Genomic DNA, 16401 nt, shown 5'->3' with positions numbered 1-16401 from the left:
TGCTGATACACGTGTATTTCCTAATCATACATCCTCACAATGCTGATACACGTGTATTTTCCTAATCATACATCCTCACAATGCTGATACACGTATATTTCCTAATCATACATCCTCACAATGCTGATACACGTAATTTCCTAATCATACATCCTCACAATGCTGATACACGTGTATTTCCTAATCATACATCCTCACAATGCTGATACACGTATATTTCCTAATCATACATCCTCACAATGCTGATACACGTATATTTCCTAATCATACATCCCACAATGTTGATACACGTATATTTCCTAATCATACATCGTCACAATGTTGATACACGTATATTTCCTAATCATACATCGTCACAATGCTGATACACGTATATTTCCTAATCATACATCCTCACAATGCTGATACACGTGTATTTCCTAATCATACATCATGTGATCACGTCAAATAATCTCACAATGTTGATACACGTATATTTCCTAATCATACATCTCACAATGTTGATACACGTATATTTCCTAATCATACATCCTCACAATGTTGATACACGTATATTTCCTAATCATACATCCTCACAATGCTGATACACGTGTATTTCCTATTCATACATCCTCACAATGTTGATACACGTATATTTCCTAATCATACATCCCCACAATGCTGATACAGTGTATTTCCTGATCATACATCCTCACAATGCTGATACACGTATATTTCCTAATCATACATCCCCACAATGCTGATACAGTGTATTTCCTGATCATTCATCCTCACCGTGGGAAACTGCGCAGTTCTACAAAGATTGATGTATAACTTCCATCATTACCACCTTATCGTCTTCAATACAATGTAGTATATTTATGACCATGGTTTTCGTCCTTTTTATGTTAGCCCGTTACATTGTACAAATAATATCTACATGCTTGACCATAAGGTATGTTGTGCATTTCTACACAAGTATAACATTACTTCAATGGCGTTTTTAGATGGTATCGCAGACTTGTTTCCAACAAAGTAATAGAGCTGATACAACGAGTCCTTACATATTAATCGTTCAAAATTAACAATCGAAATATGAAGAGTATGCGTGATATATTTTCATTTGCTAAAATGAGGCATAAAACAACTTTTCCATTTGCGTGATTTATTTTTATGCAATACTAGAAATAATATAATATACATTAGAGTAAAAGAATCAGACATGTTTGTTAAGCAGATAGGTTAGATCTATCACAACTAGATATTTTGGCAGATCACCACGAGCTTGTGATCCCCAACTATCTGACAGACCCATGGCCATACGTAAATATTATTGTTCATAATGACGGGGAACATATTAATTTTGCTTGTTTTTTTCTTCATGTTTAATGTAATTAGGAAGTGTGTATACTTAACCCAGTCGGTAAAATAGCTGTAATTCGCGACAATCTCATGTCTGTTTTACACGTTGACGTACCTTCATTGCACTGAATTCTATCATTTCGGCTTATTTTTCATCATGTTTTCACATATGATACTACATCTCAATGCTTTCATTAAAGTCGTCCTTTTCAATTTTCGATACACAGGAGAATTAAGAGTACCGAATTGTTTTATAATTTGGTAATGCTATAACAATTCGACAGCATGAACTCTCATCTAAGATGGTTTGAATGATAAATCTACCAAATTACTTTTTATCAAAATTGCCGTTTGATTTATTCTACGCTTTAACTTCAAAGGATTCATATCAGTCAAATGTATGTATCCTAATAATTAGCTATTCATATTTTGTCTCAATTTGGTCCCTTAAGTAACGCTGGTGAATTATACAAGAGAAAACAGCTGCACGAATACATATTTACGATAATGTGTCTCAAGCTGACAAATACGGAAAGTAGGAAAAACATGTATTTTAGGGAAGGAAAAATCTGGCATAGGCGAATATGTTATTTACTCATAAGTCTCTCAGATTTTTTTTTATTGAAGTGTTGTGATAATGAGCACAAGCAATTTCTAGGATTGCATTTTACACATTTTATCATTATTTTCGTACAACCTGGACAAAATCTAAATGTTATTTCTTGAATGCAGGAAGGTATTTTTTACTTACATTACATTATTTAGTTTTAAATAAAAGAAACAGAGTTTGCTTTTAATCTTTTTGTTATGATATTTTTAGTATTTATCTTAAGTACGTGTGTCCTAAAACATTTTCGTAATGTGTCTTTACCGGACATTCAGGAATCTCAAATAGCAACCTATTTTTAAATAATATTGCATTTGTTTTAAACAGCAATTTGCAAGCTATACACAATATAAGCAAGTAACCAAGTTAATGGCTAGTAAGAACATGTACACGTGAGACTGCACTGATAACGAGGCTGCCTGGGGACATAGGTCATGGCCACATATGCCGTAATGTACATAATTACATGTACAGTGTTATATCTGACAAGGAAAGGGCGGCTAGCGAACTAGACTTCAGTCCAGGAAATAACCCACTTAAATATTCGAAAAGAATCTTAAATTAATAAAATAATATAATATGCCAAAGTTAAAAACACGAATGATAAATACGTCTTTAGGAATATAACAATGGAAAATGGGGGATTACACTATGATTTGATTTCTATAAAAATGATTAAAATTGTTATTTTGTAAAAAGAAAAGACAAGAATAATAAGATGAAAAAATGACCTGATCTGCATGCATTTTGAAAGTTTTACTTTATCGTTTATTTTATCAATATATGAGTTCTAAGAAATCAAAATATTAACCCAGTCATCTGAAATTTATTATGGTCTAAATTTTATTATTACGAAAGTTTATGAAAGCGGACACACCTCCTTAGTTAGTTCACAGACATCAGACTGAATATTAAATCCACGGAAACGTCGCTCAAACCACTGTTACCAAACATATGGTCTAAATATTGTAGGCTAATTAATGAAATGTGTAAAAGCTAGCTAATGAGTCGGCGTGAATGGAAACATTAATGAATGAAAACTCCATGATAATGCGGTCAGTTTTTTACGCGTCTCCTCTACTAACGCATTTCAGCAATGATAGTCAGGCTAGAGACGTTTACCTGTGTTTTTACCTGTGATTAATCACGCATGTCATCAAGATGGTGTTGGCTGCAATAAATGACATCCTCATTACCCAGGCTAGCACACACTGGCCGTGACGTCACACTATCACCTGTCTATTGGCTTGATGGACACACCATTCTTCTTTCACTCCTTCTACACCCTGTACGAGATATTGGATGTTACAATTAGCCATATAAAGGACGGCTCGTGTGAATTAGATATGCTTTCGTTATCTCTTAAATTGGATGTACTTCTTTCGCCTTAAGGTAAGGTTTGATGCCAGAAACAAGAGAATGAACATCTATCATATATGTTTAAATGTGCGTGTTTAGATGTTACACACAAATTGACACAATCATTAGCAATGTCATCATTTGCTGATATTTCCTTTTTGTATTTAAAGTTTTTGAACAATGTATTTACTTTAAATCTCAAACTTTTTATTATTTTTTTTTATTCAATTTTGAAATGAAAGTTTCCTACATATGAACAACCGTACATCTTGTAGAATGCATTATGTAGATGTGGTATTGTATCTTAAAGTAACGAATGCATGTTTGAGGGAGAATTTATCGACGGAATTAAGTAATTATATAGGAAAGTTAAACAAATTCACACGGGAAATAAGGTTCCGGGAGAGTAAACGTCTTGTGTTACATAACCGGCGACATTCGTCCTGCGTACATCTCTGAAACCCTATGGGAAAGGGGAACACTGACCATAATAGGACGATGACAAACAAATGAGTTACTGTCTGGATAACGAAACATTCCGTCATACTTAATTTTCTTTGTCTATCAAAAATGACCCGAAATTTGTAATGTTTTCTTTTTCTGTCTAAGTATAACCCTCAAGCTGACAATGCAAGTGAAAACATGAATTTGAGATTGAAAACACAAAATGAAAATTGTAAGGGTGTGTTAGAATTCTTGTAGAGAGAGAAAGAAATTCAAAGACAATGGCGGTCTTCGACAGGGGAATGTCTAATAAACGATTCTTGGATTACTATTTTCAATTTGTTTGACTGTTTTTTTAAATTTGCATTATCATCTTTAGGATTATTTCAGTTTGACACTAATTTGTAATATTACTGTCTTATCCTTCAATATCTTTTTTATTCTCAGTTTTATTTTTTATTCATACTTTAACGTAGTATGTATTGCATTTATCAAAAACGACCATGACATTGTGATGGCGTGGTAAGACAAATGATTACTATGTTGACATTTTTACCACATCCTATTATTTTAATTAAGTTTGTTTGGTATTTTTTTTACAGTAATCTGTCAGTTCTAATTTTTTTTTTTTTTTTTATAGTTTTTTGTTTGTTATACTTTAAAGTGATAAATGGAATAAATACATTAATTTGCGACAAACAGAAAAGTTAGTTTTTGTATAATATTTATCCTCAATATAGAGACAATATGCTAATATCGATATTTCAAGATTCCAGTCGGTTTTTTAAGTGCAATTGACCTCGTTCTTAAGAGGTTTTAGCAATGAATTACAGGTAAACACAACAATACAGTACAATAACAAATACAGGTAAACACAACAATACAGTACAATATCAATTACAGGTTAACACAACAATACAGTACAATATCAATTACAGGTAAAGACAACAATACAATACAATATCAATTACAGGTAAACACAACAATACAGTACAATATCAATTACAGGTAAAGACAACAATACAATACAATATCAATTACAGGTAAACACAACAATACAGTACAATATCAATTACAGGTAAACACAACAATACAGTACAATATCAATTACAGGTAAACACAACAATACAGTACAATATCACAACAATACAGTACAATATCGATTACAGGTAAACACATCAATACAGTACAATATCAATTACAGGTAAACACAACAATACAGTACAATATCATTACAGGTAAACACAACAATACAGTACAATATCAATTACAAGTAAACACAACAATACAGTACAATATCAATTACAGGTAAACACAACAATACAGTACAATATCAATTACAGGTAAACACAACAATACAGTACAATATCAATTACAGGTAAACACAACAATACAGTACAATATCAATTACAGGTAAACACAACAATACAGTACAATATCGATTACAGGTAAACACACCAATACAGTACAATATCAATTACAGGTAAACACAACAATACAGTACAATATCAATTACAGGTAAACACAACAATACAGTACAATATCAATTACAGGTAAACACACACAATACAGTACAATACAATTACAGGTAAACACAACAATACAGTACAATATCAATTACAGGTAAACACAACAATACAGTACAATATCAATTACAGGTAAACACAACAATACAGTACAATATCAATTACAGGTAAACACAACAATACAGTACAATATCAATTACAGGTAAACACAACAATACAGTACAATATCAATTACAGGTAAACACAACAATACAGTACAATATCGATTACAGGTAAACACACCAATACAGTACAATATCAATTACAGGTAAACACAACAATACAGTACAATATCAATTACAGGTAAACACAACAACAATACAGTACAATATCAATTACAGGTAAACACAACAATACAGTACAATATCAATTACAGGTAAACACAACAATACAGTACAATATCAATTACAGGTAAACACAACAATACAGTACAATATCAATTACAGGTAAACACAACAATAAAGTACAATATCAATTACAGGTAAACACAACAATACAGTACAATATCGATTACAGGTAAACACAACAATACAGTACAATATCGATTACAGGTAAACACACCAATACAGTACAATATCAATTACAGGTAAACACAACAATACAGTACAATATCAATTACAGGTAAACACAACAATACAGTACAATATCAATTACAGGTAAACACAACAATACAGTACAATATCAATGATAGGTAAACACATGTCGGTGTCTGTGAAATCAATTACCAAAAACAGAGAAAACAAATGTTATTTGGCCTATATTACTGACATATTGATCTGTTACGCCATCGATGTCGTCATCGAACAATGACGATATCACGTCGGATGACGTATGACAAGGTCATTAATAACCCGTTCGACATGTGAGCGTGTGAACCATTGATAGAGACTCCAGCTGAGAAATATTCACTGTACACCTTAGAGGTATACCGAACAGACGTCATATAACTCTATTGTGACGTCTATAGGAAACATAAATAGTGTCCAATTGTACAATATATCGGGAGTAGACAGTATATAGGTCAAGGATAAGTTTCTACTTTTAACAATGGTGTCTCATTAAATTTTTTATGAAAGAATAGAAAACAGAAATTGATAAAGAAAATAAAGAAAAGAGGAACTAAAGAACAAACACAGTACGCCTTAAAAATCACAAACTGGAGAAAAAATATTCACAGGCTAGAAAATGAATAAAAGATTACCAGAAAGATAGGAGTATAGAAAAGGAATATTCCTAATAAAAATGGAAAATAAACTGACACGAGATTTTGAAAGTAATAGGACAACTGAATAGTTAAATAAATGTGAGATGTTGAGGCATATGTGACTACTGTTTATAATAGGAATTTGTGAATCTTACGTAATGTTGTATAAATAGTTATGTATTTGCCCTACAGCGTAAGCTTGACTGAAAAAGCAAACTTAAATAAAAGGTAACCACACTGTGAAGTATTTTAGTTAGACCACCAAAGAAATAATTGGTTGCTATAGTGCACAGATGGCCTTTGATTTATTTAGAATCATAGTCTACTGAAATTGCACGTGTTTGATTTTTCTATCGTTAATTATATATTTATTTAGTTTGCATATTTTTATTGTATTTTTCCTGGTTTTTTTTATTCAATTTATTTATCCATCTTATTTTATATATCAAAATTATAACTTATAACCAAACGATATAATTATTACAAATAAACAAAACTATTTAAATTAACCAATTGTACCTATGTTTATTGATCTATGTTTGATGTAGTATACAGACTGTTCGTAATTTTACATTATCATGACTTGGACGGTATATCTGGGCGGTGCCAACTAAATAAGCTATATATACATAAGGTCTCCCTGGACGAAATTGTCATTCCATGAGTGTATCATAAGGTGGGATAGAAAAAACAACTCTATCGCCCCTGTCACCTCTCTGTCCATCACATCATACTCAAACACCGGCATTATTACCTCTTTTGAAAGTACATGATGCTAGATGATATATATACCAACATGAATGCCCAATAAATGTTAATACTTCAGAGTATTCTATTTATACTTGTATTCGTGAGTGATGTACGGATCACATAAATAACAAGCGTCTGACATACTCAGAATGTTGTGAAATATAACTACCATTGATTGACGAAACTGTATTGGTGTTGGATTGTGGGACGTTCCAAAGCAGTGGCTAATATTTACGACATTCTGAAGTGCTCCTCTGGTACTGAGAGTACAAGCCATGAATGATTCGATTGAAAATTGTTCAGAAAGTCCGTAGTTGTAATCAAATTCTGGAAGGAAAGAACAGGAATATTAACTCTCGGTTTTAAGCTAAAACCAACATTTTAGCTAGATCTAACCTTGACGTTTATAATACCACGCATGGTGGTTGATTTCAATTTCCCAAGTTTTTATCCCAAATTTCTTCAAAGCAGTATCCCTGCATCACACTTGAGTCGACATTATATCGATAGTGTGATAATGATTATCCTGTTTCTGTCCCACTTCACATTGTTAAATAGTTCTAAAACATTAGCAAAGAAGGCTAATCAAAATAGTGAGAAATAAGTATTTTTATATCCTGTGACACATGGATGAAATACTGCTGATGAATAGATGTTCTGTGGTATCATGTAGATAACTACAAGTTGATTGGGATCAAAATGAGATTGCTTTTTAAATTGGATAAACATCTCGTTGGTGTATAACAGGTCTACATAAAAACATATCTATCAATATTTTACATCAATGTCCGGTTAATGAATATGTCGCACATTACATATTACGTAAGTTGAACGGAAACAACTTTAACAAGATTTATCAAATCAGATGTCTTAATGACCGGACAGAGTCAGTTAACTCAGACGATACATCCGGTACTATTTCAGACATCTTTATCAACTGTCTATGGGTCTATTTTCACACCTCAAAAATCTAGTTGTTTATCTTTTTGATTCTCGGACATCCGAGTGACCGACCTAGTGTCTGAGGAGACAATAAGGGATATGTTTTACCTGTGTTGTGTCACTTGCAAATTGTTATACAGGTAAATATAGCAGGTAAAGTATTGATCACCTCCTACAGCAAGACAGATCACTCCTTAAATAGGTTAATGGCGAGGTCACGTGTTCGGTCACTATCCCAAGGTCAACCTTCGCTATGCTGACCCCAGTCAGGCGACTGGAGCATCACGCGCGAGGTGTCCGATGTGGCATTGATCACAGTCGAAAATTGCAGACTACCAAACTTCACACGAGTTTTTTTTAAAATTATAGTCCTAAGAACTTATCTTTTTCTCCGTTACCAGTGACTGATGGTTTTGAAGTGTGCCAAACGCATGACTACTTGTCTTGAATCAACCTTTGCCATGGCTAAAAACAAGAAAAAATTGATTCTGAAATGTTGGAATTTATATATCGCTCAGAGGATAATTGGTATAGCTTTGTTCCTAACTGGTCAAAGCAGGATTTGTTTGATATTTAAAAAGAGTAAATAACTGTGTAGTCAGTGTGAAGTACGTATTGGAACTAGAAAGGTTTAAATAACATATGCTGTAAAATATTAAGAGCCGTTATATCCAAACAGATATCAGATTAATTAGACAAAAGGTAACAGAACCTTAAAGGGTGAAGCATATGATATAATATAATAGTAAAATATATAAAAAAAATATGGTCCTTTGGGTTCCTTTAGCATTGATTTCCTCTATGAAATGCCGTGTTTATCAAATCATATCTTAGCTTGGTGTTCACATGCTAAGCCATATTCTTATTCGTATTTCCTGGTTGAGATTATATACACAAATGTAAACGCATTCATTAAAATCTGTACGCATTTGAATTAAAATACGCCACTTGTTTATGGACATTTTTTTTGATATTGTTTTAAATGTCATCGTTTTTCTCACACTCGCCTCTTTTGTATTACTATAAAGCTGTCGAGATTTTGACAAAGTATAATATATATAATTAAGAAACGCCCTTGTGTGTATGGTCACGGCTGTAAACCTCTGTAAACAAACAAGATGGATGTGGTAAAATATCTAATGTTAAAATGAAGTCGATCTCTCAAAACTTAAAAAAGTAGAAAAATCATAAATACTTTTCATACAGAAAAATATGAGGTTTAAAATAGCGCGTTTGACTTGTAGACAATGATGTTTAGTACTGGTTACTTATTTAGTCCGCAGATAACTGGCACCTATTTGTGATTTTTGTATCTAGACATTTTATTTGCATATATACAAATGATATTAACATATATTATAAACTTCTCCTGTTCAAATAGAATGATACATATATATATATATGATAAATCTAAAGAAAAATCCTTACGGACGAAATCTATAAGAAATAAAAACAATAACGACTGACTAGTGAGCGCTTTCGCCCCATTCAAGGGAGCTCTTCAGACTAAAATGTCTAGAGGTGTCTGAAGAGCTCCCTTGAATGGAGCGAAAGCGCTCACTAGTCAGTCGTTATTGTTTTTATTTCTTATATATATATATATATATATACATGACCGCAAATATTAAGCAAAATAATGATGACATAAACTATCAAAACTAGCATAAGATAAAACTTACAATTAAATTAAAAGTTTAAAATACTGACTATAGTCTATTGCTAATTAAGCTTAAAGCTGAAAAAGTAGTAATATTTATTGTACAAAAATACGGTAACAGGAACAGTGCCTATTTATGATTTTTTATTATAACAAATATTATGTGAAAGTACTCTCTCATTAGCGTAAATGACTGGTGATTCGCTGATACTAATGGATACTTCCTACTGCTGTGTCTGGCATCCTAATAAACGACTGGTAGTTGATGGATACACGCCCACCATACACTTCCTTCTCCGCCCCCGTGTCAGTTAGTCAGATAATGAAATTCAGGTGTCACCAAAACAATTGATAGTCATAATCGACTGTAATAAGTTTGTTTGCCTAGGTAAGAAAATAATGAAAATAATACTGATTATCAGTTCAACAGGCGAAAAAGTATAATTTCTCGAATGATCTTAAAATCTATTGACATATTCTTGACAAGGATTTCTTTTTTAGACATTTTTATACAATACAATTTGATACAATTTAAATATGTAAGTGGCGGTAATTTTGATTCGTATTTTCTCCATTTTCTCTGTAAATTTACTGATGCTTGAAGTAGTTCTAATATTTTCATTATTTTAGGACTTTCACTGAAATTAATCAATTAAGCGGCTTGAATGGTATACAGTAAATGATTTACTTATGTATTTATTTTGTGTTACAGGCATCATATCAAGTCGGTGTGGTGATTCACTCATATGGACCCTTCACATTGAAAGGACAAAATCTATGACACTGAAGACAAAGGAGGGAGGCACATATTTCCATCATCTTTGAAACAAGCCTTCTGATTTGGAAGCATGGATTTTAAAATCATATTCAAAAGCAAAATATGTTTACTTGTTATTTTGCTTACAAACGGAGTGGTTGGAGTTCCGATCCCAGATACTAAAACCACAGCTCCAGAATTGACAGGAAAAGCTAAAATGGAGTGTAATAAACAGTTTTGTACGTTATTCCCCGGTATTTGTGGTAACGGAGGCACGTGTGTGCCGGGAGAAGGAGAAGGCGAAGGGTGTGCCGGTTCTTGTCGTTGTACAAAGCATTACAAAGGAAGGTTTTGCGAGACTAGAATCGTAGAGGATTACAACGGTAACAGTAATGACAATGGTAATGACAACAAAGACAATGGGAATGATGATAATGGCAAAGAAAAGCATTTTCATTCACCACCAAAAAAACCGGCACTTGGTGTTATCATGAAATTATTCAAAGGGCTCCGATCCAATGGCAATGGTGAAACTGCGCTTTCTAAAACAGCTACTGATGGGAAGAGTTCGCCAAGTAACCATGGTGTGTCGCCTAGCAACGTTACACCTGTTAAAACTTCACAGACTGTCAAAAGCAGCACTCCTGCTCCTAAAAGTACGACAAAACCAAACACTGTCGTCCATGGTGCAAATAAGAATGTGACAAAAGCCGGAACTAGCAGTGCTGTGAGTAAAGCAAACCGCACTGGTACTCTGTCCAATAAAGCACAAACTACATCCACTACCACCACCACTACCACAGAAAAACCAAGCACAACCATCAGTCAGAAACCACACCCGAATACATCGATTTCCAACAGCACGGGATATAAAATGGATAATGTTTCTACCAAACCAGAAAACACAAGTAGTGCTGAAACAACAACTAAAAGTCCAGTTCAAAAAACAAAAACTTATAAAAACTCAACAACGACGCCGAACATAACAACATCCACCACAACCCACAAGCCTACAGGAGAGGTCCAGTCACAGCTTACAGATACAAAAGAACTACTTAAACCGAGTACGGGTAATGACGTCAGCAAAGCTAAACCCAATAAGCCTAAAAATGCCCAAATTAAAGCCGCAACTGACAATATAAGTACTGGTTTTAACATATCGACAGGAGAAAACGTGACGGTAGAGAATACGACAGGAGTTTCTAATCAATCTGGAAACGGTAGTTCGGAGAAGATTGGTATCGCTAAAACGGTTATAACGAAAATAATCATTGCCAGTTCAAAAACAAAGCCTTTATCAGGTAGTCCGGCGTCGCCTGTAGAAATCCCAATACTCAAAAATAAGGACGTCAGCACTTCACGTATTTCACAGTCGGTGATGAGTTCAATTCCATCATCAAACGGAGAAGTTTTAATCAAAGATATTCCCATTGCTGGTGAATCTGGTGGCGTGGACCACCAAACTGAATCAGGCATCACAAGATCAGCCGCGCAGCTCTGGCGAGGGATTAAAATACCAACAAAGTCTGAGGAATCGGCTGTACCGCTGATTTCCTCTAGGAATGTAAAAAGTACTGTGGAGGACGCAGATCGGTGGGTGGCCTCAGGTTATGAACCAAATGCATATTCTAATAAGGTTCCGAGAGAAAACCTGGCTCTTGTGATGGATAAAGACGTTTTACAGACTATGGAAGCGAAGAAAGAAATTTTCGGGTCGAGTGAAAAAGGACTTACACAGACGGAACTGCATAGGAAAACTTCTGATGTAACCCTTCCTCAAATGGTTTCATCTGTATTAACTAAAACCGTTAGTGCTCCTCCTGTGGTAAAATCAAATCAAACATCGCTGTCCTTTACTCAGTCTACAGCGAACAAAACAACATCAATTGATTCACTCGGGAAAAGTAACAAGGTGTCATCAATATCGGAGGCTTCACCAGCAAACGTTAGAACTACAGACAAGAGAGTGTCATCGACATCTGAGAGCAAACTGCCGACGGAAAATATATATTTGGCGGCTGTTCTGTACAAAAAGTTCATTCCTCCAAATTCACTGATAGATGCCAAGAAAGAGAATGGCAGCATAAAAACTGGTATAACGTCCGAATCTAAGAACCAAAGAAGAAATGTGACACCTACAAAAACACCTGTTATTACCACATCTACAGTGACCACCGCTGCACAATTTATATCTTATCCAAAGCCAAACATTGATATAATACAGCGCAAGGATCAAACGACTTTAGTCAGCGCCGAGAAATCAGTGGAAGCAAAAGTAAATAAAACTAGTGACTCTGTTCTGGCTACTACGGCTTCTACATTAGAAAAACTAAAAACTTTACTTGTGTACGTGCAAACAATACTTTCATCAACTAAAGATGAACTCGATTCCAGGAGTTCTGTGACAACGGACAAAAAGTATATATCGACTCCAAAAGAAAAACAAAACATTACTGCAAAGTCAGATATTATGGATCCAATTTTTCAGGATTCCAATTCTGATCACATGGATAGGAGACCGGTGACAGCACAGGAAACTATTGAATTAACGACCGCTACAAACACTCAGAAGACAGCTACCGATTCAGTTAAAAATAACACAATTACCTTACCTACGGAATCTAAGGAAACGCTTGGAACTACAAACAACAATGAGTTGCAAAGTAATGATTTTGAAATGAGCGAGGAAACGGTTGTAAAAATACCAATTTTCAATAAAATTTCGGTAATTTCAACTACGACCGACCCTGCTATTGTCTCTACTAATGACCGTAAGGCACTGCCTGAACCTACAACTTTCACGGCGGGTCTCGCTCACAATTCAGAAAAGGATACTTCTGCCTTTGATCGCCCAGATTCTACTTCTGCAATAGCTCGTATATTACGTAAGATTTATGGGTTAGGAAATTTACTGCCAAAACCGACTACAACTGTAAAACCAGTCAGTAGTCAAAGTACTGGATCGTTTTCAGAAAAAATAGTGACAGACAGAGATTGGTCAACTTCAACATCGTCTAATAAACCAAGCAAAGGTGAAAAATCTTATATGAATCTGGAACGTAGGTTAGGAAGTGAAACTCATGCAATCAATAAAAGCAAAGAATCCAAAACTGAGAAATACGCTAATCAAAATACTTCTGGTAGTAACGATGTGGCTGCTTTTTATGGAAATGAGGATATGGTTGGCAACTTTATCGTCGACTCAACCTCGACTCTAAAGCCATATACAATCCCGCCAGCGACAGATTTACACGAAGGCGTGAGCAGTCGTCAATCTGGTGTCAAAAATACTAGCAAAGTGAAAATTGACACCAAAAATAACAAAAAGACGATCGGGGATTCTGTGAATGTTTTCCCCTTATTGACTGCTACCACAGAATTCCCAGGTGAGGATAAAACGAGTTAAAAGTGTGTGTTGGTCAGAACTGGGATCATTGAAATCTTACCGTGAGAAACTTTATCATAGACATTTTCATCACCACATTGTTCTGTTACGGACCATACAATTGGTGTATTGTTAGATTTACATGGACAGAAACTACTTAACATTTTGTTTCAATATTTCAAAACAAGAATCTCAAACAATAATGAAATATGCATCTATCAAATTTGGATTTTAAACATTATGGCAAATTTAAAGTTATTATTTTTAGATTCAAATCATTTTTTTCTCATTGTCACTATGATTCATAACATTATGTAAAGCTATAGTACCTGGAGTATAAATGCAAGGTCAAAAAGTAAGAGATGTGACAGGTAGCCCCACATGTCTCGATCAGAAGCGTGACTTGTAGCGGGACAGGATAATTACGTTGGGTCGTGATGTCTACTCGTAAAAGTGTTGCGATGTTGCTTAGGGCGACGTCTATCGGCCATTCTTTATCACCCCTACAGATCATACATGTGATATTGTTGTTATACCTTGTGTCCAAATGTGTTTGAGAGATCCTCCGGCGTTGTTTGTTGCTGTTCGGGGCAAGGCATTGTTGTGTGATATTTATAAATAGATATATATATGTGTGTACATTGTATCAATCAAAATTACCGTAAAGTCTTGTCACTTAATATGGATATCAGACATGTATAGCATTGTTATGGAAGAGAAATCAAATAAGTTCAGTCTCCATTTTTCTTCGAAACGTTTCTAAATTGATCAAAATGAGCTAGAATCTGCTTTGAAATATTTCATTAATCAAATGTAGTTTTTATACAACATATTTCTGCTTATTTTATTTCCCATTTTGAAAACAAAGTGAACTATTTAATATAAGACGATTCAAAGCTAGATAGTTTCAAAAATACCATATCACGATTATTGATATGGTTAGTATATTCAAATGTCAGTCGTCCGCTGTCAAAAAGAGAAAATGTAGGTATGTATTAAATCAGACGATCAAAAAGGTTTTTGTGTATTTAAACTGCAGCCTCTTAAATATGTATTAGTATTTTTAGCGTATCGAATGACTGACCGCTTGATTACGCTAATATTATGCTCTGATTTTGATTGAAACTAGACAATTTATTCAATTAAGGATTGAACTTCATTTTGACTGCGTATATGGTAGTATGAACCCAGTTGGTATTTGGCAACTAACTTTAGAGTTCTTTAACCAACTGATTTCATACTAGAGTATACGCAGTCACTATGGACATTATTCCATGTTTTTAGATTTAGCTTTTGACAGAATAACTCTGGTAACTACGGTTGCCATAGTTACTACTGAATAGACTGTATGTTCGCTAATGTATACACAATTAGACTTTACAAAGCAAGCCGAAGAAGAAAAAGATGTAAATATTAATTAAAACCATGAATTTGCTGTACTCCGTGTCAACATTTCATGTTATTGTTTCAATATTTGATGATTAACGTATCAAACATATCAGTTTGTTATACAATGTCGCATACTGATATAGGAAATGTAAAAATCAAACATCTTCATCATTATAACAGATAATGTGGTTAATTAAGTATCGTATTACTAAATATGCGTTCGATTCTCTGGTCTGTCTCATCTTCAACAATAATTTTTTGAAATAACCTATGTGATTGGTCGGATGACAGTAATAGTGTATTGTTTTACCATGAATTGAAATGTTATGTATTGTGTTGGCAAGTTGCTGGCGACTTATTAAATGTATTTACATATACGTTGTGTTGTCGTTGTCTTTTATTATCAGTTCCTGATTACAGAATCAATTCAATAATTTCAATAGAATATAATGTTCAATTTTTTTTTTTATATCCCGTTAAAATGAAATAACTATTTTTAGCGACATATGGCGAGATATCGCGTTTAAACGAGAAGACGTTTTCTTTTTCAATATTAGACTTTTGTAAAAAAAAATCTATATAATATTTTATTTTACTTTTGGTGCATGTCCATATAGGACATAGTGCTACGGATTTTTTGCGGGACGCAATTAATTTTTTTTTTATCTTGAAGTAAAATTAGAAGCTCAAACTTTTCAACAGTGGTAATGGTGTAAAGTAAGTAACTTTTGTAACTTAACGAAAATTCTTATTTGTCTTCTCCTGTTTTTAATGAGAACAAATAGTCACTGGAACATCTTTGTGACGATTTTCGGAGAAAACTCTCAAGGCTTTCGTCAGACTTTTCACAGTCCATACCCATCTTCTGTATAATCATTTTCTACTGTGTTTGCGAAATTAAGAAAATGAAAATGCAAGTTTTTTTAAGATGAACACAGTTTTCACTTAATTATTAGGATAGCCAATATCATAATGAAATTACACAGCGAAGTAACAGATGA

The 16401-nt window shown here is 33.8% G+C and overlaps 1 protein-coding gene across 1 annotated transcript; it reads left to right on the top strand.

Annotated features, from left to right (window-relative positions):
* Positions 1 to 3202: 3202 nt before the first annotated feature.
* LOC138325930 (serine-rich adhesin for platelets-like) lies at positions 3203 to 15777 on the top strand. The gene is made up of 2 exons (XM_069271953.1): positions 3203 to 3340; positions 10582 to 15777. The coding sequence occupies exon 2, from the start codon at positions 10718 to 10720 to the stop codon at positions 14030 to 14032; it is 3315 nt and encodes a 1104-aa protein (XP_069128054.1). The 5' UTR covers positions 3203 to 3340; positions 10582 to 10717; the 3' UTR covers positions 14033 to 15777.
* The last annotated feature ends 624 nt before the right edge of the window (positions 15778 to 16401 follow it).

This window comes from Argopecten irradians, chromosome 6 (genome assembly GCF_041381155.1).
Source record: "Argopecten irradians isolate NY chromosome 6, Ai_NY, whole genome shotgun sequence".
Lineage (NCBI taxonomy): Eukaryota > Metazoa > Mollusca > Bivalvia > Pectinida > Pectinidae > Argopecten > Argopecten irradians.
This window is presented reverse-complemented; position numbering and strand designations above follow the sequence as displayed.